Raw genomic sequence first — 21,973 nt, forward strand, 5'->3', positions numbered from 1 at the left:
ATTTAAAATGTTCATTATACTGTCACTAAAAAGTTTGTAAACCACATAAGAAACGCATCTTTAAATCAAATAAAAATCTGTTCGTACCTGTTTTTATTAGGTAAAGGGTGATTTAGGTTTAGCTGTGGATTTAGTGGGAGCTCTTGCACAGACTCTTAAAGACTGCAGGGATAAAAGCTACTTTGAAGAGCTGTGGAAACAAGAGGTACAAACTGCTGAACAATGCAAGACTGACCCAGAACCTACAGAAGTAATGCGGAAGTAATAAACTAAAGATGTACCTATATTATGTAACTGTCATTATTTGATGAGCTTTGTCGATTAATTAAAAAAGCAGGACTTTGCAGCCGTTTTAAGTAATCGTATTACACTTATACAGTGTAATACGATTTTTTTATACATTATTCAAACCGCCATTAAACCATTCTCTATAGAGTGATTCTAACATGTACATGCTTTACTTGCTAGACTTTCTGTAATAAGGCTGTTAAAGTGATTAATCCTTCAAGAATTTTGTTTTTACAGATTCTTATCCAACAGGGGTAATACAAAGCATTGTTTATTCTGTAATGGTTGTATACAGTATAATATATACAGCATGGTGCTATTATATATAATATATATACAACATATATTATGTAAAGGAACATGGAAATCCAAATAGAAAAAAAAAAAATCAACATGGCTGTAAACGACAGAACCACATGTTTAATATAAAGTGTAAAGTGGATTATTTTGCAAGACTGAGAGAAATTTATAGGAGTTCTGTAAGAGTGATTCTGAAAAGGTGAGAGTCCTATTTGACGTTTAGAGTCTAGTTCTCAATACTTCTACCTGGCAGCCTTGCCTGCTAAAGAAAAATAATAAGACTGAGTAACTAAATAGAAAAAGAGATTATTTGACAGTGATTTGCTGTAAATAAGTATAACATATGGTGCCACTCCAATGTGGATATAGACTCTTAATATTTGGATAAAACAGTTTTTTTTAAAGTGGTCATTTTGTCAGTCATAAGGTAACAAAACCATGTACTTCACCACTTCTTGGGAAAAAAGCGCATATAATTATCCGGAATAATTCTTCGCTTCACACTTTTTGCGTTTCGCTACGGGAGCCGGAATGAGACAGTCGTTGAGTTCTGCAGTAAGTGCTGCTTCTCTGTCAGTCCGAGACAAATGTGTTCAGCAACATAACGTCTTCTCCCTTGAAAAGGCAGACGAAGGTGCGATAAATTCACTCATGCAAATATTTAAATGTAGATAATGTGATTTTAAATATAGCGGTGACTGTTTAGGTTACAGCTAATGCTAACTTGCTAGCTAGCTCTGCTGTTAGCCTCATGTTAGCCCTGTCAGTGCTATTCAGGCTAAACCTAATTAAAATATGTCTAACAATCATGAAGTCAGTTAATATGCCTCCCTAGTTTAGTTTGCAGTTTGCCAAATGTTGGTCTTCGGGCTCAGAGGTCTCCACTATAGAATCATTACATGAAACATTGGAGAATATTAAAAATAATGCAGGTGTACTGTTGTTAAATGTTCTGACTGGTGTTTGAATTTGAATGAAATGTTTTAGGTTTTAGAGGTCAGATTAATGGACAATGAGGTCAGGTTGCTGTTTTATATTTTCCAGGTTAACAAATAAACAATCACTTTTCCACAGTTGATCCTAGAGTATTTGTTGTCAGCATTTTGGACAGCTTACTTTTTGTCAAAAGTTTTATTTAATTTACTTTCATGATGGAGTAATCTGTCATGGATTAGTTTTAATGCTTTCTTAATGTTTCGCATTTAAAATCTTAGAATTAAGTGAAAAAGTTGTCATTATCCCAAGACACCAGTGTGTCATTTGCTTGTTTTCTTCAACCAAAATCAATCACAATCAAAAAACAGAAAATGCTGTGATTTAAAATGCAGCAAATGTGAGATAAACCATGCAATTATCCATCAGAAAACAATCTATGACAACCATTTTAATAAGTAATTATTGTTTTAAGTAATGTATTGTAGCAAAAATGCCAAACATTCAACATTTAGTAGTAACTTAGACTGGATTTTGTACTGTTATTCAGATAAAACAATCGAACAGTTCTTTCCACCACCTTAATCAAAACAGAAAATGAGGGAATCTCCTTTGGAAGAATGGTGTTTTACCCTTTTTGTAGAGTTACACAAGCTTGGAAAATCAATGTTAAGGTGCATTGTTGTTCTGGTGGGGGCCCAACACCTTGTTATGACACTTTCTGTTGGCATTTCCTTAAAAAAAACTCATGCATTTGTAGTTATTAGCAAATGTCCCCTTGTGGGACTAATAAAGGATGTTCTATTCTATCTACAGCAAATCCATACATCTCAGTCACTGGCATCTGTGAATGTTTGACGTCTTGATTCATAAATGGTTTGATAAATTAGTATCGTAACAAATAGCAATAATTTCTCTTCTGAATGGCTCTAAACTCATATTTAGTCAGTAAAGTGACATCTGCTAACGGTGCACAGACAGTTATATGTTTTACTTCTTCTCTTCGTCCACACAGATCTCCACTGATGTTGACTGGATGTAGAAATCTCCCTCTGACTTCTTTATCACACATTAACAGAAGACTCTGGACCAGGAAGAGTTTCAAACCACTTCCTGCTCTTTGCTCTGTCCGTCCATCTCTCCCTTCATCTACTCACAGTCACTTCATAACCACCAGACAAACCTTAGTTCATCCACCTGTTAGCGTCTCTTCCACTCGCTGCCTCAGTTATTCTCCTTGCACCGGCCTGATGGAGTTAAAGGAAGTTCTGCAGGTGTTGGAGCAGCTTGCTCCTTTGTCTCTTGCCGAGTCGTGGGATAACGTCGGCTTGCTGGTGGAGCCGAGCAAACCTCGGCCCGTTAGAACCATCCTGCTCACCAACGACCTTACAGCGGCTGTCATGGAGGAAGCAGAGGCCGCGAGCTGCGACCTCATTATTTCATACCACCCGCCGCTGTTTCGGCCAATCAAGCGTCTGGTTCAGAAAGACTGGAAACAGCGATTGGCCGTCCGGGCTGTGGAGGCGGGGATAGCGATCTTCTCGCCTCACACTTCCTGGGACAGCGTTAAAGGAGGAGTAAACGATTGGCTGGTCGGGGGACTCGGTAAGAGGGCTTTCTAAATGGAAAAAGTTACAGATACCTACAGCGATTGCATATTAATGAAGGTAAAGGCTATAATGTTGTGCACATGACCCAATGACTAAGTGAGGGTTTTTTTTTTCCATTTCAGGCAGCGGTCAGGTGTCGGTGCTGAGCCAGGCCCTCAGTGGCGCCTCCCACTGTCACAAACTGGAGTTTGTGGTCAGGAGCACAGAGGAGCTAAACACTGTTATGGAGGAACTGAAGGCCTGTGATGGAGGAACAACACTGCAGCATTCAGCCAGCAGGTTGTGTACATGGACTTAAACATATGAACAAGTGTGTGTGGATGGATTAGAGCCATTTTGGTAGTTTTAGCCTCTTAACTACAAGTCTTGTATAATTAATACCAAAGCAGACAAGTTTTAAAGCATACAGTGAATTTTTCATGGAGTTATTTTCTTTCAGGCACACGCTACTGTTGTGTGCATTCATTTTAGTTCAGCTTGGAAGCAGTTGGATGAAACTTGAAGTGGTGAGAAAGCAAAATTTGTGCAAGATTTAAGTGTCAGTTATTACAGCAAGGTAATGACATTAACACTAATGGCTAGAAATTATTACACACTTTAAAGTGTTATTTATACAACAATGCATCATATTGCATTTCTATCTGCCAACATGTAACCTATAGAGAAGCAGGCCACAGGCTGAAACATGCACAAACCACTAATTTTATTTCTCTTCACAACAGACCAGACAACAGTGGAATCCATGTCAGCATAACCTGCAGTGACTCAGCACTGACATCGAGTGTCCAGACTCTGTTACGACACAACGCTCCAAGCCAGTCATTCAGCATCCTGAATCTTGAGAAGGTACAGCGTGAACACGTCACTTACTATTCTAAGATGAACTCAAGAAGACGACGTTCTTCGCTGATGGGAATTTTTTCAGAACAACTGATTTGTTTAAGATAGAAACAAATCTAAATTTTGATTTCTTTTAAGAAATATCTTTGACATTGGTGAATAGCAGTCATTTTGTTTTACTAACTTTTTTCCCATCGATCCCTGCAGCCTCCTCTTCCGGGCCATGGCCAGGGGCGACTCAGTGTTTTGGATGAGCCAGTAACCGTGGCAACAGCAGTTCAGAAAATGAAGTCCCACTTGGGTTTGAATCACCTCCGTTTGGCTCTGGGTTCAGGGCAGACGATGGGTAAGGAAGAGTGGACAAACACACAAAACCAGGCTACTTTACTGTTATAATATCAACTTAAATACTTAACAACACGATGCAGTTGGTCAGTGGTTCCCAACCCAAGAGCTGAGACCACTAAGGGGGCACCAAGATAAAGTTTTGGTGGCCTGTGCGGTTCATAATGAAACATATTTTCACATTTTGAGATTCTGTTTTCGTTTATAAACATGTCTGACAGATTATATTATTCATAGCAGAGTATTTGTAAATACCTTCCAACATTCCAGAAAAAGAGCTTAGAACCTCTAAATTGTCAATCTGAGTGTTGAAGTAAATAATACAAATAATAAGTGCTGGCAGAGATGCTGATCATTTGGAGGTTAATCGCTCACACATTAAGAAGTTACCATGCCTAGGATGTGTTGATTAAACACATTAAAAATCACATTTGATGCCACTACAATAAAGCTGAAAGACAGATGGTACGTTACTGCCTTTTAAAATAAAAAACTGCATTCTTTCCTGCATAGATGAGTTTTTGGCATCCAACCAAAAAGCTCATAGGCAGCATTTCAACGTTCAGAATGTTTTACTAACTGAGGTTTTGTTTACTGAATCGTAATAGGAATTTGTGCTTATCAGATGTCAGGAAAAGGTGTACATTTCTGTTGAATAGTGTCATTACTGCACACAGATGATCATGCTTCATTTTATGTGTATTCGCCAGCCAAAGGCCCATTTGGAGCCTGGAAAAACCCTGGACTGGCTGTGCATTGTGCATTAACCGTTGATATCATTACCTGAGATGTAAATGTGTCAGCAATCTACCATTCTGATGTTTTTCAGAGTCTTCTTTGTGCACTGTGGCTGTATGTGCCGGATCTGGGGCTTCAGTGTTGAATGGAATCAAAGCTGATCTCTACGTCACAGGTGAAGTAAAAACACAGTTTAGTTCCTGTATGTGACAATTACAGACATTTCATGTTGTTATCGGTCAATTATCCTTCTATGGTATCTAAAAGGATGTAATTTTGTCCATTTTTCAGGCGAGATGTCCCACCATGAAGTGCTGGACGCTGTGGCGAAAGGAACCAGCGTCATCCTCAGTGACCACAGCAACAGTGAGCGAGGTTTCCTGACTGTTTTCAGAGAGAGGTTGGCTGTTCGTCTTCCTGATGGTGTAACGGTGGTGGTGTCGAAGGCCGACAGAGACCCTCTGGAGGTCGTCTGACTGACTCTGATCTGCAGCAGCACCAGTCAGCCTTCTTCACTGTTTTGATCAGATAGAACTGGGTGATCCAAATGTGCCACACTCTTTACGTAAAGCCATCTAGTGACTGTGCAGTGGCAGCACTGTGTGTCTGAAAGAACAAACTGTGCCTCATGCTGTGATGGAAAGTGCATCCTTGGTCCATGTTGTGCAGTTTGTCGTGCGCTTCTGGCTGGGTCTTAATAAAAATGGGTTCTGGCTGATCAAAATGGACTGTAGGCGTGTTGGAATGGAAAATATCATCAGCCTACAAATGCAGTGAGTGAGAGGCCAAGTGAAGCATGTAATCTATAATCTTAATGCATGTGGCTTATACATGCAGCTCATGTAACTCACGGTTAATCCTGATGATCAGTGACCGCAAGTTTGCATTTTGTGGAGAGAACTTCAGCAAATATTCCCTAAAAGGAGGAGTGTTTGCGTCATGCACGGGAGAAAAAACACCCTCATCAGATTAAAAGATTCCAGCATAAACAGGCTCTGTAGGAAACTGCAGAAACATCAGCACCAACCTGAGTCAAGTATGAGAATTTGAAGGCAAATTACAACACAAAAGACTAAAAAAAAATTCTTAATTGTAACTAAGAGTGACAAGTAATCTCAAAAAGATAACCTTTAGACCTCTGTGAGAAAACATAGATGGACATCAAACCATTTAGCACATACATGCCAAAGAGCAGGCTGATGGTAGTATTTCATGCGCTGTCAGCAGCACCAACCGCCTTCCCCCACTGCAGTAATGGTAAGAAAAGAAAAACAAGACGAGTAACAATCCTCATTATTGGCTTTTACAGAGTCGTGTGGCTGCGTTGCCTGCGACACACCTGTTAGCTCGTAAAAACATTAAGAGACGTCGCGAACACCTCGCTGCCCCCATCAAGGTAATGACCTTTCTCTCAGCGTGACGCTCACACCTCCACTTCCCCTCCGTCCTCCGCAGCTTTCATCCCCAGCAACAGCACACACACATACACAGATGGAGAAGGAAAACAACAACTAGAACAACACGTAAACTTCACTCCTGTAAACTGACCCCAGCTGTCTCTTTTATATTGTTTGGGATGTCTGCTAGCAGGTAGGTTTAGGTCCCTTTTTTCTGTCAGTTTGAGAGTTTTCTTTCTCCTACTGAGCTGCAGGAAGACAGTGTTTGCAGAATAACATTCATGCAGTGATAAAAGGCAATCATCAGCCGGTTGGCAAGCCTTCCAGAAAACATTAGATTACTGTTTTTAAGTTTTTGCATATTAAAATCTCTTTTGAGGATATACTCTGATGTTTTGTGACTGCAAGGAATTTAAGTTTCGACAACAAAAGCAGACTTTGAAACACACCAAGGGCTGCTAGGAAAGGAAAACTCCTGAAAAATTAAACCAATAAGAGACAGAAGTGAGGATGATGGTTATTTTTCCCTGTCAGTCTTTGAGCTGAGAAAATTTTAACCCTCCTGTCAAAAAATATTGTTTTCTCATCTGAAAAAAAATCCAAAAATTCAGCAAAAAAAATCTCAAAATTTCTGAAGATTTGCAAAACCTTCAGGAAGAAAATTCCAATAATTCCTTAAAGTTTTTTTTTTTAAATTCCCCCAAATTTGGCAAAAAAAAAATCTTGTAAATATTTTTCAAAGAATTTGTAAAAAATCTTCCAAAAAGTCCTAAAAATATCTAAAGTGATTACATATATATCAGTAAACTTCTAATATTTTCTTTAAGAACATTCACAAAAAAATCAACAAAAATCCAGTGAAATTCGCGTGATTTTTCCACATTTTCAAATTTTAAAACGGGTCAATTTTGACCCGCAGGACGACACAAAGGTTAAACAATATTGCATGTGACATACTGTTCACATAGCTGCCCTGAGCTACTTTACATTTGCAATGATTTGACACTTCTTATCTTATACTCAACAGTGGACCATACTGGTACATTTTCTTGCGTGCAGTTTATAGGTAGTTGGACTTAAATCTTCTGTCTTCTATTTATACTCATTTCAGTGGAAAATACACTGCCTGTCCAAAAAACAGTCACCACTTGGATTTAACTAAACAAATAGGTAAGAACCTTCCACTGGATAATTACTGCAGTGATGAATTCGTTTCAGCTTCAACAACTTATTTAACCCTAGCTGATGCAATGAAGAGCTTCTCATTTCTTAGGCAACCATGTCAGAAGACATATCCTGTGGTTGCAGAAAGGATGTGAATCTGTCTCAGAAGGGTCAAATTATTGGCCCGCACAATACAACTGGAACTCAAGGGGTTGGGACTAAACAGCTGCGTAGCTCTAAGAAAACCACTGATAAGTGAGACTAATCAGAAAAAATGACTTCAGTTTGCCATGGAGCATAAAGATTGGACTCTGGCGCACTGAAAGAAGGTCATGTGGTCTGATGAGTCCAGATTTACCCTGTTCCAAAGTGATGGGTGCATCAGGGTAAGAAGAGAGGCAGATGAAGTGATGAACTCATCATGGCTAGTGTCTACCAGCCTGTGGGGGTTAGGGTTATGATCTGGGGTTGGTCAGGTTCAGCAACGTTATGTTCCCAAAGAATGAGGTCAGCTGACTACCTGAATAGACTGAATGACCAGGTCTTTCTGTCAGTGGAGTTTTTCTGTCCTGATGACATGGACATGTTCCAAGATGACGATGCCAGGATTCATGGGGCTCACATTGAGAATAAGTGGATCAGAGAGCATGAGATGTCAGAGTCCAGACCTCAGCCCGACTGAGGATCTTTGGTGTGTGCTGGAGAAGACTTTGCACAGCGGTCCGACTCTCCCATCATCAATATCAGTACCAAGGTCTTGGTAGAAAATGAATGCATCTCTGGACAGGAATAAATGCTGTGACGTTGCAGAAGCTTATTGAAACGATGCCACAGCTAATGTGTGTCGTTCTCAGAGCTAAAGGCGGTCCAACAAAATATTAGTGTGTGTGACTTTTTTTTGGACCGGCAGTGTAACATAGATTTTACTCCACACATGCTATGTAGATCAAAGATTTTCCGTAATGAATGCTGCAAGAATGACTACAGATTATGTAGTTCTGCTAAAGGAATTTCTTTCTTTCTTTCAACAATCAACAATCCACAGCAAGACAAAAACAGCTATTTAAACAGTGGTCTCTAAAAAAAGAACAGATTCAAATGTGTCTATTTTTTTTTTTTTTTAGATCGTTCTGCAAATTATTCAATGTCCAAAGTACATAATAGGAAAATGCCGTTTTTCCCAGATGTGCATGTGGTCAGTGATGTCTAACCCACCAAATCATGTATTTTGGAACTTTGCATTTGTAGTGAAACACACAGATGCGTTGAACATTGAGACAAAGCTACACTGGAGAAAAAAGTACAAATTTTGTAGCAAATGTGCCAGAAAAAAAAAACTTGAAAGAGTAAAATCTGTGAAAATAACAGCAAATGTCTGTAAAATAGTGATATTTTTTGAGCTGTTATAGAGTAAAACTGTGTAATTTTACAACACACTTAGCATAATAACAAATTACTACATGTAATACTAATTTTTGATGGGAAAATTCTCTTTATTTTTGGCCTATTTTTGATATGAAACATAAATGGAGGATGTGGGGTGACTATGCAAAATGTCATCATAATCAGTCGCCAGCAGTTGTTTTTGTTTTGTTTTGGTTTTTTTGCGTTGTGAGTGAAGCAAGATTTATTGCTCTACACCTTCTAAATTAGTAAAATCACACGGAGGTGCTACATTTACCCATCTGCTCACCAGACCTCCATCACAAGACATCAGAATATGTTGGAAATCCACTTATCCTTACATCTCCATTTATTCAGAGGAATACTTGGTCAGATTGAGCTGTAATACTGACATCAAACCTGAATTCAAACCTGCATTAAAAAAAAACAAAACTCATGCTCGTGTAGTGACCAAACTGCAGCTGTTGGCCAAACTGTCTTCCTCTTCCTCCTACGCTGAGGCCTTTGACTCCCAGCTGAGAAAACCTGACAAGGACACTGCTGAGAGGAAGAAACTTGTCATCAAGTCATCAAACAGCCATAGGGGGCCTGCTTGTAAACGACTAACTCTCTATGCATGTTTAAGAGGCACTGCATTCCCCAGAATTATTAAATGAATCCCAGAAAATAAGGAAAATAAACATTACAAATACAGTTTTGCATCCTGGACATACAGTCTTGGAAGCAATTATTAGACCATCCTTATTTTCTTCAATTTCTTATTCATTTTAATGCCTGGTACCACTAAAGGTTTATTACCTGAAGTATACAATGAACTCGACAAAAAATGTGGCTGATTACGTCACACTTCATGTCCTATTTGACATGCTCAAGCTTAATTGTATTCCCATGCTATATAAGAGGCCCTTTCTGTTTACATATTTATATCTTTTCAGTATTTTTTTATTTTATTTGTATATAGTGCGCCTTTTTCTATTTTTTATCTATGGCTGGGAGTCACCAATCGTAATTTCGCTCTGTGGAAACACAGTGACGGGAAAGTTTCTTGATTCTTGATTGATTCTTCATGCCATAAGCAGCACCACATGCAAAGGCCTAGAGTGGTTTCCTGCTTACATTCAAGCCGTAGCACAGCTCAAAAGTTGTCAGCTCTCACGTAATGCCTAAAACAAACAAATTATGTGAAGCCACAAAGGCAGCAATTTTGGCACTGCTGGAAATTGACATGAGTGAGAGACAGGTAGCAAAAAATGAAGCTCTCCAAGATAGCTGTTCATTAAACCAAGGAAAAACAAGCCCAACATGGTACTACCAAATTGCTAGCTGGTCGTGACAGGAAACGTCTTTCTACCCCATGAGGTGACCGTGCACTCATCTGTTCCTGTGTCAGGAATCGTCATCAGACCTCCAGGGACCTTAAAAATGAATGGGCACTGTGGAGAAATGTGACTTGTTCGGCAGAAACGGCTCGAAACCGATTTCTTGAAGCTGGTCTGAAGTCACACAGGGCATGGAAGAAGTCCCATATTCAGTATGGATGGAACAGGACAAATGCAAATGTGTGAAGGGTCAGTGAACCAGGTCACGTTTGGGCTACTCTTGAAAACCGTGTTCTTCCATCAGCTGGAAAACTCTTTCCTGCCTCCAATGACTGGATTTTCCAACAAGACAATGCCCTTTGCCACACGGCAAGGTCAGTTAAAGCCTGGATGGAGAACCAGAACATTGGAACCATGCTTTGGCTTGCTCAATCACCAGATCTAAATCCAATTGAAAACCTGTGGAAAATCATCAAATGCAAAGTGGAGAACCACAAGCCCAAAAACAAAGACAGTTAGTTTGAATTTGTGTAGCAGGAATGGGCTGCTGTGACAGCAGAACAATGTCAGAAGCTGGTGGAGAGCATGCCAAGACACATGGCTGCAGCCCTCAAAAGCAGTGGTTATGAATCAAGTACTAACTCCTGTGTGAATTATGTGACTAAAACAGACACAAAAGAAAACATGGAACGCCTAAAAGCTGTTTTTGGCAGTACAATGCTGTAGCTATTGATGTAAGAACTAAAGTGATTTTGGTTATTATCAAGAAAACCATGGAAAATGTCCATGGAACTCTTCAATTAAACTCATGTGAGCTATTTTTGTTGTAATCATTATATTTGTCCAACCAAATGTGCCTTTAGTTGTACCAGGCATTAAAATGAACAAAAAATTGAAGAAAACAAGGGTGGTCTAATATTTTTTCCATGATTGTAAATGTACACTCAAAAATATAAACGCAACGCTTTTGTTTTTGCTCCCATTTTTTATGAAATGAATTTATAGATCTAAACCTTTTTCCGCATACACAATATCACCATGGGCTGCACAGTGGAGTAGTGGTTAGCACTTTGCCTTGCACCAAGAAGATCCCTAGTTCGAATCCCGGGGTGGGCCTGGGATCTTTCTGCATGGAGTTTGCATGTTCTCCCTGTGCATGTGTGGGTTTTCTCCCGGTACTCCGGCTTCCTCCCACAGTCCAAAAATATGCTGAGGTTAATTGATCACTCTAAATTGCCCGTAGGTGTGAATGTGAGTGTGACTGTTTGTCTGTATATGTAGCCCTGTGACAGACTGGCGACCTGTCCAGGGTGTCCCCTGCCTTTGCCCAAGCCAGCTGGGATAGACTCCAGCACCCCCTGCGACCCTAGTGAGGATAAAGCGGTGTATAGAAAATGGATGGACAATATCACCATTTCTCTCAAATCTTGTTCACAAATCTGTCTAAATCTGTGATAGTGAGCACTTCTCCTTTGCTGAGATAATCCATCCCACCTCACAGGTGTGCCATATCAAGATGCTGATTAGACACCATGATTAGTGCACAGGTGTGCCTTAGACTGCCCACAATAAAAGGCCACTTTTAGAGCCTGTTTTTCAAGACATGTAGGGATGGGTTAAGTATACAAATGCTTTTTTAGCAAGTAATTACAAGGAAAAATGTAAACATAAAATTTATATATGTAATTGTTCATGCTTGATTCTGTAAATGACATTTTTATGTTGTTGCTGGTTGAGCTGAAGCAAATTTTACCCACCACACATGTAGTTTGGGTAGTTTAACTACCCAAACTATATGTTAACTATGTAAAATGCTCATCTGCAAGTAATTAAAGCTATGAAATAGTTGTGAGAAACTTTAAATCAAAATATTTGTTGCAGACATGTTGTGGAAAAGCATAAAAGCAAGCATCACTTGCAGTAATATTAAAGTTACTTATTCTGCTTCTATTGAAAAAAATATACTCATCACGGTAAAATTCCTTTCAGATATTAAAGTAAACCTTGATTTTTCCAGTCACTTCCAGTATAACCGGTGTTGTTTGTGTTTGTGGAGCAGGGACAGAAGGCTATGGGGGGGAGAGACGGGAGGTAAATGAAGAGTTGAATGAAAATGAGGCCATTTGGTCGAATGTGTGAAGATCCACACACCTATTTAAGAGAGCAGGTCAGAGCTGTGGGCTCTTATCGCGAAAGGACAGCAGACGGACAGGAACTCAAAGCTAGAAGGCCAGAAAACAACTCAAAGAAGAGATCTCCGGTGCAGCCACAGAGGAATATCTGAGAGAGAAGAAGCTGTGGAGTGAAATGCTCCTTTGTTCCAGGTGAAGAGGACGAGTGAAGGAACGAACGCTGACCAGGAGAATGCTGAGCGTGGAGATGTTTCCCGGTTTGGCTCTGGGACCACAAAGGATTGGAGACTGTTTCTACAGAGGTGAGAAGGACTTCATGAGAAACCGAGAAACTGGACGTGCATCTGTGATTTTAAAGATCTTGAATGCCCCGTCATGAATTTAATGATGCTCTTTCATAAATCATTACCCTTTTAACTCATGCCCTTCGAGTTTTCAGAAAAAGAGCAACTACTGCATCTCTGACAGAACATAATAGCCACCATTTAGCAGAGATGGGGGGTATTATGGGGCATTTATTGCTGTACTTTGATGGTTCAGCACTTTATTTGTACGAAAATGTCAAACATTTCTAAGTGGTTATAATGTTAAATCACATAAAAGCCTTGAAATGAAAGTGGATTCAAAAGTAGTGAATTTAGAAAGTTAGTGGTTGAATATTTCTACAACTGATTAGATTTACAGGCGTGCAATCACAGTATTCTCCTGTATTTGCATTGCTTCTGTCAGTCCTGTAAATGTTTTTTATTGTTTTACGTTGGATTTAGACCGGGAGGTTCCCGCTCACCGTCCGCTGTTTCCTCCCACCTGTGACGTGTCGGCAGCAGCTCTGCCTCCGAGGCTGCTGGCTCCTCCTCCCGTCCCCAGCGAACCCTCGTCCAAACCCCAGAAAGATGAGGTGAAGATGGAGCTGGAGAACTCGTCCTTATGGAAACAGTTCAGCTCAGTGGGCACAGAGATGATCATTACAAAGAAGGGCAGGTGAGACTGTGGAGGGCTGCTGACCTGTGACCTTTGGCTCAACTCCTCTTCTTTAATTATTCACTTTTGTCTTCACTGTTACTCATAAAGCTCTTAAACTCACCAAGCAGGTTATTTAGTCTGCGGAGCTTTCTCAATTCTGGATTCACTTGCTACCAATTGCACTGCAAAAATTCAAAATATTACCAAGTCTATTTGTCTTATTTTCAGTCAAAATGTCTCATCCCGCTTTATTTAAGATAAAATCACTTAACAAGTGACATTTCAGCAAGATGAAGGGACTTGTTTTAAGACAATGCATCTTAAATATCTTGTTCAGTCAAACAATCTTAAAATGATCTAGTCTTAACCCTCCTGTCGTCCTGCGGGTCAAATTGGCCCATTTTAATGTTTAAAAATATGGAAAAAGAAAATCTATTTTCACAGTCAAAACTTCCACATTTTCAAAATTTTGGGGGAAATTTTTGAACATTTTTGGTGGAAAAAGGAATGTTAAAAAAAGTTTCTTTAAGAACATTCCTGAAAAAATATTACAAGTTTTACTGATATATGGAATCACTTTAGATATTTTTAGGATTTTTTGGGAAAGATTTTTAGTCATTTTTTGAAAATATTTACAATTTTTAGATTTTTTTTAGTTTTTAAATTTTTATTTCTTGTCAAATTTGGGGATTTATTTTTTTTTAAATAAAGCTTGTAATGAAAACTTTTAAGGAATTTTCTTCTGGAAGATTTTGCAAATTTTTATAAATTTGGGGACTTTTTTTGCTGAATTTTTGAATTTTTGAATTTTTTTTTGAGGACAACGGCAGGATTACGACACCCAAGCTTGACAATCCTGGTAAAATATAGCTTAAAATAAGTTTTCTCAGCTAAATTTAAGATCTCAATATTCTAAATATCATATCTTATTTCAAGAAATCTTACTAAGCCATTGTTCACTTATTCTATTGGCGGATTTTTTCCACTTTTTTCAAGGTAAAAGTTCCTTGAAATAACTTTTTTTTTATTGTTTTGAGAGGAGCATTTTTTCCAGTGTGCCTTTCAACGCTGAATAAACCACTAAAATAGTTTACATCTGAATGCATGTGACAAACAAAATGCCAATAAGTTCAAATGACAAGACAATAAATGTTATTCTTAACTTCCTCCACTCTCTTCACTCTCCTAGACGGATGTTTCCAGGGTTGAGGTTGAAGGTGTCAGGCCTGAATCCGTCTCTGCGTTACATCCTCCTCCTGGACATCGTTCCACTGGACAACTCCCGTTATCGTTTCCAAGGTGGCGGCTGGCAGGCTGTTGGTTCGGCCGAGGCGAGGCTGCCAGACCGGGTGTTCATCCACCCAGACTCACCTGCCACCGGCGCACACTGGCAGAGCCGCACCATCTCCTTCCACTACGCCAAGCTCACCAACAACACGCTGGACACACAGGGACATGTAAGCACTGCAGACTGACACAAATATACGTATATATAAGCTGGAATGAAGTCTTTTGCCTTTATGGGGCACCTTTGAGTCAACCTTTTTCCTTTTTTTCCAAGATCATCCTGCATTCGCTGCATCGCTACCAGCCCAGAGTTCATGTGATTGAAGCCAGAGATGTGTTAAGGTGGGGGGGAGGGCAGCACTCCTTCGTTTTCCCTGAGACCCAGTTCATCACTGTGACCGCCTACCAGAACAACAAGGTGCCTCAGCGAATGTCAGACTGTGTTTAACCTTCCTGTTGTCCTCATTTACAGGCACCAAATCCCCAAATTTCTGAAAATTTGCAAAACCTTTAGGAAGAAAATTCCAATAATTCCTTAAACGTTTCCCTTAAAAGCTGTGTTTTTAAGAAAATCCCCCAAATTTGGCTAGATAATTCTTGTAAATATGTTCAAAAAAATGAGTCAAAATCTTCCAAAAAAAAATCCTAAATGTATCTAAAATGATTACATATATATCAGTAAAACTTCTAGTATTTTCTTTAAGAACATTCACAAAAAATCAACCAAAATCCAACGAACTTCGATGGATTTTGGTTGATTTTTTTTTGTGAATGTTCTTAAGAAACACTTTTAACATTTTTTTCCCACCAAAAATGTTCAAAGATTTCCCAAAAATGTTGATAAGGTGGACATCAGAAGTTTCACAGTGAAAATATATATATTTTTTCCTCATTTTCAAACTTTAAAACAGGTCAGTTATGACCCACAGGACGACACAAGAGTTAAGAGATTAGGTTAGGAATGTAATAGCCAATAATTGAGGTAGAAAGAGCAAAACATGCTGTGAAATTATAAGTTTTTTTGGTTCTTTTCAGATCACAGAGCTGAAGATCAACTCCAACCCCTTCGCTAAAGGCTTCCGGGAGGATGGCATGAACAGCAAAAAGTGAGAAAAAGCACAGAGATAGAGATTTACCATTGTTCTCTACATATTAGGAAGAATCTAAACTCCTTTTTTTTCTCTCTCTCTCTACAGACAAAGAGATGCAAGACAAAAGCGAAAAATTGCTGTATTGAACGAGACATTGGATATCGGTGAGCGAGATAATCCGACTCATGATATTTTAAAGTATTAACGTGGACATAATTATGTTCACGTACGTCTTACATATTCTTGAGTTAATTTATCACAAAGCATCTCCACTCCTCTGCTTCTATCAGTGAACTGTGATCCCTGCGACTCCACTGAGCTCCTGCAGCAGCCCTCAGACACCAACACAGACCTTCAGGCTCTCGCTCTGGCCTCCCTGCCTCCACTTCCTGACCCTTCATGCGGGTTCAGACCAGATGAGGCTTCGTATCCGGACGCTCTGGTTCCAGAGCAGCCGCTAGACCTCGGCCAGGCATTCATGGCATCTCAGATGACTGATATCAGCATCACGATGGCCAACGGGATGCAGGACACAGCGGGGAGTGAAGTGGCAAACAATATGATTGAAAGGTAGGTGTGCTTGGGGCTTTTTACTTGCCTGATTTTTGATGGGTGTGCAGAGTGATATATATACACTACACTGTAAAAAAAAAATGTTTTCTTACAGTAAAATTCTAGCAGCTGTGGTTGCCAGAACACTACTGTAAAATCTCTGTAAAATATTTTCTTCATTTATGGTAAAGAAATCTATTGATATTGTTGATTTTATGGTTAGAAAATGTGCTTCTTTCCACATTTTAGTATAAAAAAGGTTTTAAGCTTTAGAAACTTTAGTTTTACTTTAAAATTTGCATGAAAATACTAAAAAAAAAAAAAGTTTGTGTGGCCTTTTGTGATATTACAGCATTGTTCCATTATCAGCACAATAGTGGTGCATTTCATTTTTAATATGTGCATCTGTAGCATGACATATATGCAAAAACTGCAGTTATAGCTGTCATAAATATTAAAGCTTATGTTCAAAAGCACATTATTTGACGGTACAAACTGTATTTTTCACATGAAATATATCTATAATCGTCGTGTTGCTTGTTCTAAATATTACGGCATGTTTTGATCATCAGCACAACTGTGAAAACTAGTTTTCTTTACGATAAATATGCAAAAGTTATAGTTTTGATGTTTTACATATTATGGTAACAGTAGGAACATTTATTTTTTCAAGAGAAAAAAATGTTTAAAAAAAAAAGTTTTCTTCTGATGACCTTATTTACGGTGTTTCAGTGTCGTATAAACAAACTGTTTTAGAGTGTACAGATTTTTAGTATCATGATTTGACAGTTTTTCACTGTAATATTTATTAATTTTTTATACAGTGTGCAGGTCAAAAGTTTGGAATGAACTTTAAGTTTCTGTTCACAATGCCTTTCTTAAAATCTAGTATGAATTTAAAAGATTTTTAGCATGTATTTACTGCATGATCAGAGTCTGCTTTCATTGATATGTACCATTTTCCTTTAGGTATGCACTGAAGTTACCAGATAATTGCTGAATAAACCGTAACAAAAGAACAGAAGGGCTTAGTTTTAGGCTTAAGAAGATTTACAAGAGTCACATCTATGGTGCAAAAAACAAATCACAGTTGGCATTATTCACTTTAGCTCTCTGACTTTTGAGAGTTTGCGTAAAAAAATCCCAATAAATCTCAACTGTGTCCATATCTCTGACAAACTACCAAAGAAATGGCTGGAAAGAAACAGCTCAGTAAAGAAACAAGAGTAGAGATACAATTACCTGATAATTATAGTAAAAATGTATTCTGATCTTTATGTAATAACATGTTTATTTTGTTGCAAAATATACCAATGAAATTATGATCTTTTTTTCTACAAATGTGATCTTGCTTCCAAACTTCTGGCCTGTCGCGTATACGATCATCATATGTTTTTACTCACACATGCATCTTAAAATAATAATGCTTCCTGTTGTGTTCAGTCAAATATTTTCTTTTTTTTTTTAAACACTTTATTCTTCGATTTATCCTTGGCACAGAATAACAGCATGTATTACACTCGCCTGTGAACGTTAAATCAATAGTTTCTGATAAATGATATTTGCCTTCTTGTCAACAGTGGAATACGAAAATGTATGTTGTGTACAGGCTTAATATTAAACTATAACCAGTGGATGATTAGCTTAGCTCAGCATTAAGACTGGAAACAGTAACAGCTGGTCTGGCTCTGGCCAAAGGTGACAAAAAATACCCACAAGCACCTCAAAACTGTAAACATCACATAATAATCTGTAATCTGAGAAAAAAAAAGTGTTAATGACAAAACTTATGTTAGTTGTTTGTCCTCATTCCACTCTTTGGGACTTGAGAACTTAATAATTTATCAGAAATGTAGCCGACAATATTCAACCCAAAATGCAGAAAATAATAACGGATACAGTTAGCAGTAGTGTTGGAAGTGTCCAGAGCCCATCCCATGCATTCTCATACACTGGAAAAACAACTTGTTGGACAAACCTGAATGAATTGCTTCATGTAGTCGACCACTATTAAATTTAGTTCATCCAAATTAAAGTTTTAAGTAACAGCAGTGTACTTGAATCATTCAATTTCTCTCAAATAAGAGTTGATGTTTGGAGAGCCCAAATCGAAATCTAAAATTTTTGCAGCTTAAATGTGTTGACTTTCTGTTCTTTCCCGTTTTTTACTCTGAACATTTTGATGAACGTGAAGATCATGACATTAGAGGCGCAAAACCCTAAATTTCATACATTTGCTGCAATCAGAATACCAGTTTAATGTACAAAATGCCACTTCAAGTTGACAGAATCTACAAAAGTGAAAATGCCATCACCAGCAGATGGATAAAAAATAATGAAATTCATTAAAAACTGTAGTTTTTCAGTCGACAGACCCACTCACACCACTTCTAGATCCCATTTACTCATGGAGGTTGGTCCGTAAATCTAAGCAGAATAATGAAAAAATAACAAAATCGATAACTAAATTCTAAAAAATGTAATTCAGGTAACATAAGAAACATAAGGTAAAATAGTACAAATGGAAGTTGTTTGTTGAGTTGTTTGTTGAGTTTGTTGGTCAGAAGAGGTTGCCAGGTTTTATTGAAAGGCTAAAGAAAACCTTTTTCAAGCCTGATGCGCTGCAGTATCAGATCATCTATGATTCGGAAAGAGGATGGATGTGTCCATTTTTGGAGCATAAGCCTCTTAGCAAGCTGGGCAGTGAATGTAATAACTTGTTGTGCGGCTTTGGAAACACGAAGGAAGGAACTCCATAAAAGGGCGGTTAGGTGGTTGTAATCTACTGTATCAAATATTGCATGACTGATTTATTTTAATCTTTCTTTCCTCCTCCACAGATCAGACTCGATGGCTGAACCGGCGTTCACCTCCAGCCTCCCTGCCCCTCCGCCCAACTCCTCCTCCTTCCCCTCAGCTCCTCTTCCTCAGCCGTCCTCCTCCTTCTCCTCCCTCCCCTCCTCCAACACCTCCGACCCTCAGCCCTCCATCCCTCCCATCGACTACCCCTCCCTCCTCTCCTCGTCCTCCCCCACGCTCTCCGCCGCCGCCACCACCCCGTCGCTGCAGCAGACCTCCTTCACCTTCCCCACTCCCCCTCCTTCCAACACCACCTCCCCGCAGCCCCTCCTTCCATCCTCCTCCCCTTCCTCCAACCCCTACCACGCCGTCCCGGAGACGATCAGCCCCCACGCCCAAACCGACGCCTCCTTTGCCGCCCCGTCTTCCACAGGTCAAATGTCAGCTCATCCTCTGCTCAACCAGACGCTGCAGCAGGAACCCGGTGGAGACGACTCACCCAGCGATCAAAGCTCAGCGGCGTTCATCTACCCAAACGTCCTGCCTACAAATCCTGATTCCGCTCAGCCTCTAAACCAACCAGTGGCTCCGACTCTGCCGTGTTCTCTACCTGCTCATGGGGCCTCCACATCTTTCGCTTTCCCCTCCGTCCCTCCACCTATGCAGAACCTCTCGTTTCCAAATGTCTCTCCAAGTCCTGCCCTGCACCTCCCACCTCAACCTCTCACCGCTGCCTTCCCTCCCTCCTCTTTCCCTCACCCGTCCTCCTCCCTTCCTCACCCTTCTTTCCAGCCCTCCTCTTGCTTGGCGCCTTCTTTCCAGCAGTCGGCCGGAGCTCATCTTCAAAACCTGCCCAATCCCTCCTCATCCTCCTCCACCTCCTCGTACCCACCGGTAGAAATAGGAGCCGTCCCTCAGTTTAATCCGGCTCCCCCCTACAGGCCGGAGGTGGTGCTGCACCACCCGTCTCTTCTCCCCCAACTGGATTCTTCCCTCCCGTCCTCCACCCCTCCTCCAGCCCTCTACCCGGCCTTTCCGTCCTACCCTCTGCGGCTGTGTCAGGACCCTCACTCGTCCCTCTCCATCCCCTTCAGGCATCTGTACAGACAGCACCAGCATGGCCACCCCCACCCACAGGGGTCCTACCTGGATATGAGCACAAGAGCGGTGTTTTGAAGTATAGATAGGTTTCACATGACGTCACACAATCGGGTCCACCATATTGTGTGGCGAGTGTTGAAATTGTTGTGGTCAGGAGTCAGCGAGCAAGATGAGTACTTTGAAGTGACCTGGGGGAACAAGTGGTTGATTGAGCAAGATAAATATAGTTTGCAGTGTGACTGGGGACAAGAATGGTTCACGCCCAGAAGGCCCAGTTAAACGGAGCTGAGGGTGAACAGACAAGGAAACTCACCTGGCTGAGGCACCACACTTGGCAATTAGTATCTGTTTTTTAACCCGTATTATTAAGAAATTGTCATTTACTTTGTATTCTATCATTCAATTTGTCTTCCATAAATACACTTTATTGTGGTAAAATAAACTTTTAGTGCATCAATTGCTTTGAAAACACAATTGAAATCTTGTAAACAGCCAAAAGTCTTACTCAAATTTGATTGTTTTATTGAAAAAAAAAAAACATTTCGGGAGTTTTAATGTGTGCCGAATGAAAGATAACAAATGTATAACTTAGACAATTGTGGAAATTAGGTGTTTCAACCGTTATTTGCTTTGACCCAAAGATCTTTTCAAAATAGCTGCTTCTCAAAGCGAGGATTCGCGTTGCCCCAACAGGACACCATACTGGGAGGTTAGCTCACATTAGCGTGATCCTAGCCAGACTCCACTGTTTATTCCAGTTAATTTAATTTAGATAGACCAATGATACGCTAATTAATAGAAAAAAAATCATTAGGTTCATTGTTAGTTAAATCGGCGACCTGAATTAATGCTGTTTTCGGACGAATTCTACACCAAACTGTGTTCAAAATCTCGGCAAAAAAAATCTGTGTCTGAAGTACTACTTCCTCATATTGTGAGCGTAAATGGCTGAAACTTGCTCAATTGACTCCAACTTCCTCTATCGGTCTTTTGAAGTGCTATCAAGTGTGTCAATATACTTTTTCAGCTGAGTGGCAGCCATAGCCAACAAATGGACTCAACAAAGTTTGCCACTCACCATGGCGCTGAGCTACTTACTGACCCGGAAGTGTGACGTCAGTGAAACCTATCTATAGTCATGCTGATGCTATAAGCGCTTTTAGGGAAATTAGCAATTAGTCTGAGTACTAGTGTAGTGTTCTTTGTGAGTGTGTGTTTTCTCAACAATCCAGCTGATGAGGTTGATGAATTGGATGCTGATTTGTATATACTTGGTAAAGATTTTCAAATGTTCATTCCAGTGTGAAAAATAAAGCGTTTCCTTATCCAGGCTTTTGTGAGTCTAAATTCAGATGAAACACGAAAGGTTCTTTGTGCAACTTTTCAGAACTACTACAGTAGGAGCATGTAAGACCAACAAATAATATTCAAGCCACAAATATGAGCACATTCTAGTATTGTAAACTAGCCGCCCTGTCTAAAATCACATTCATATACAACTAAACTACATTCTCAAATACATTTTGAGGGAAATGTATTTTTTTCTGGATAATGTTTGTTTGTATCCTATCACAAGTACATTTCTTTCCCATTTATTTATTATCATTATTCATCTATACTGCTTCATTGTTGTTCCTTTTAGCCAACCAATCATATAAGTAATTCAGTCCTTTGGCTGATTGAACCAACAGACACTGAAGGACTCGAACA

At 39.6% G+C, this 21,973-nt stretch overlaps 2 protein-coding genes across 3 annotated transcripts; both read left to right on the plus strand.

Moving 5' to 3' along the window:
* The first annotated feature begins 1,075 nt into the window (after nt 1–1,075).
* Nucleotides 1,076–5,778, plus strand: nif3l1 (NIF3 NGG1 interacting factor 3-like 1 (S. cerevisiae)). Of its 2 annotated transcripts, none has more exons than XM_022219058.2 (7): nt 1,076–1,143; nt 2,537–3,126; nt 3,254–3,410; nt 3,854–3,977; nt 4,179–4,317; nt 5,146–5,229; nt 5,346–5,778. In XM_022219058.2, the coding sequence occupies exons 2-7, from the start codon at nt 2,547–2,549 to the stop codon at nt 5,528–5,530; spliced, it is 1,269 nt and encodes a 422-aa protein (XP_022074750.2). In that variant the 5' UTR covers nt 1,076–1,143; nt 2,537–2,546; the 3' UTR covers nt 5,531–5,778. The 2 variants fall into 2 exon arrangements, with proteins under 2 accessions (XP_022074750.2, XP_022074749.2); XM_022219057.2 differs by having other exon boundaries at nt 1,104–1,222.
* A 127-nt stretch (nt 5,779–5,905) lies between these two features.
* Nucleotides 5,906–21,594, plus strand: tbx6 (T-box transcription factor 6). Its single transcript, XM_022219056.2, has 8 exons — nt 5,906–12,772; nt 13,238–13,451; nt 14,623–14,890; nt 14,995–15,138; nt 15,756–15,826; nt 15,917–15,975; nt 16,102–16,381; nt 19,204–21,594. Exons 1-8 carry the CDS (start codon nt 12,703–12,705, stop codon nt 20,336–20,338), a joined length of 2,241 nt encoding a protein of 746 aa, XP_022074748.2. The 5' UTR covers nt 5,906–12,702; the 3' UTR covers nt 20,339–21,594.
* Nucleotides 21,595–21,973: the final 379 nt, after the last annotated feature.

This window comes from Acanthochromis polyacanthus, chromosome 19 (genome assembly GCF_021347895.1).
Source record: "Acanthochromis polyacanthus isolate Apoly-LR-REF ecotype Palm Island chromosome 19, KAUST_Apoly_ChrSc, whole genome shotgun sequence".
Lineage (NCBI taxonomy): Eukaryota > Metazoa > Chordata > Actinopteri > Pomacentridae > Acanthochromis > Acanthochromis polyacanthus.

Bases quoted from the DNA above. Each gene is read 5' to 3' on its own strand.
- nif3l1 (XM_022219058.2), top strand. From the start codon at position 2,547: ATGTTGACTGGATGTAGAAATCTCCCTCTGACTTCTTTATCACACATT. The intron at 3,127-3,253 runs GTAAGAGGGCTT...TTTCCATTTCAG, and splicing joins TTGGCTGGTCGGGGGACTCG to GCAGCGGTCAGGTGTCGGTG. The intron at 5,230-5,345 runs GTGAAGTAAAAA...TCCATTTTTCAG, and splicing joins AGCTGATCTCTACGTCACAG to GCGAGATGTCCCACCATGAA.
- tbx6 (XM_022219056.2), top strand. From the start codon at position 12,703: ATGCTGAGCGTGGAGATGTTTCCCGGTTTGGCTCTGGGACCACAAAGG. The intron at 14,891-14,994 runs GTAAGCACTGCA...TTTTTTTCCAAG, and splicing joins CGCTGGACACACAGGGACAT to ATCATCCTGCATTCGCTGCA. The intron at 15,976-16,101 runs GTGAGCGAGATA...TGCTTCTATCAG, and splicing joins GAACGAGACATTGGATATCG to TGAACTGTGATCCCTGCGAC.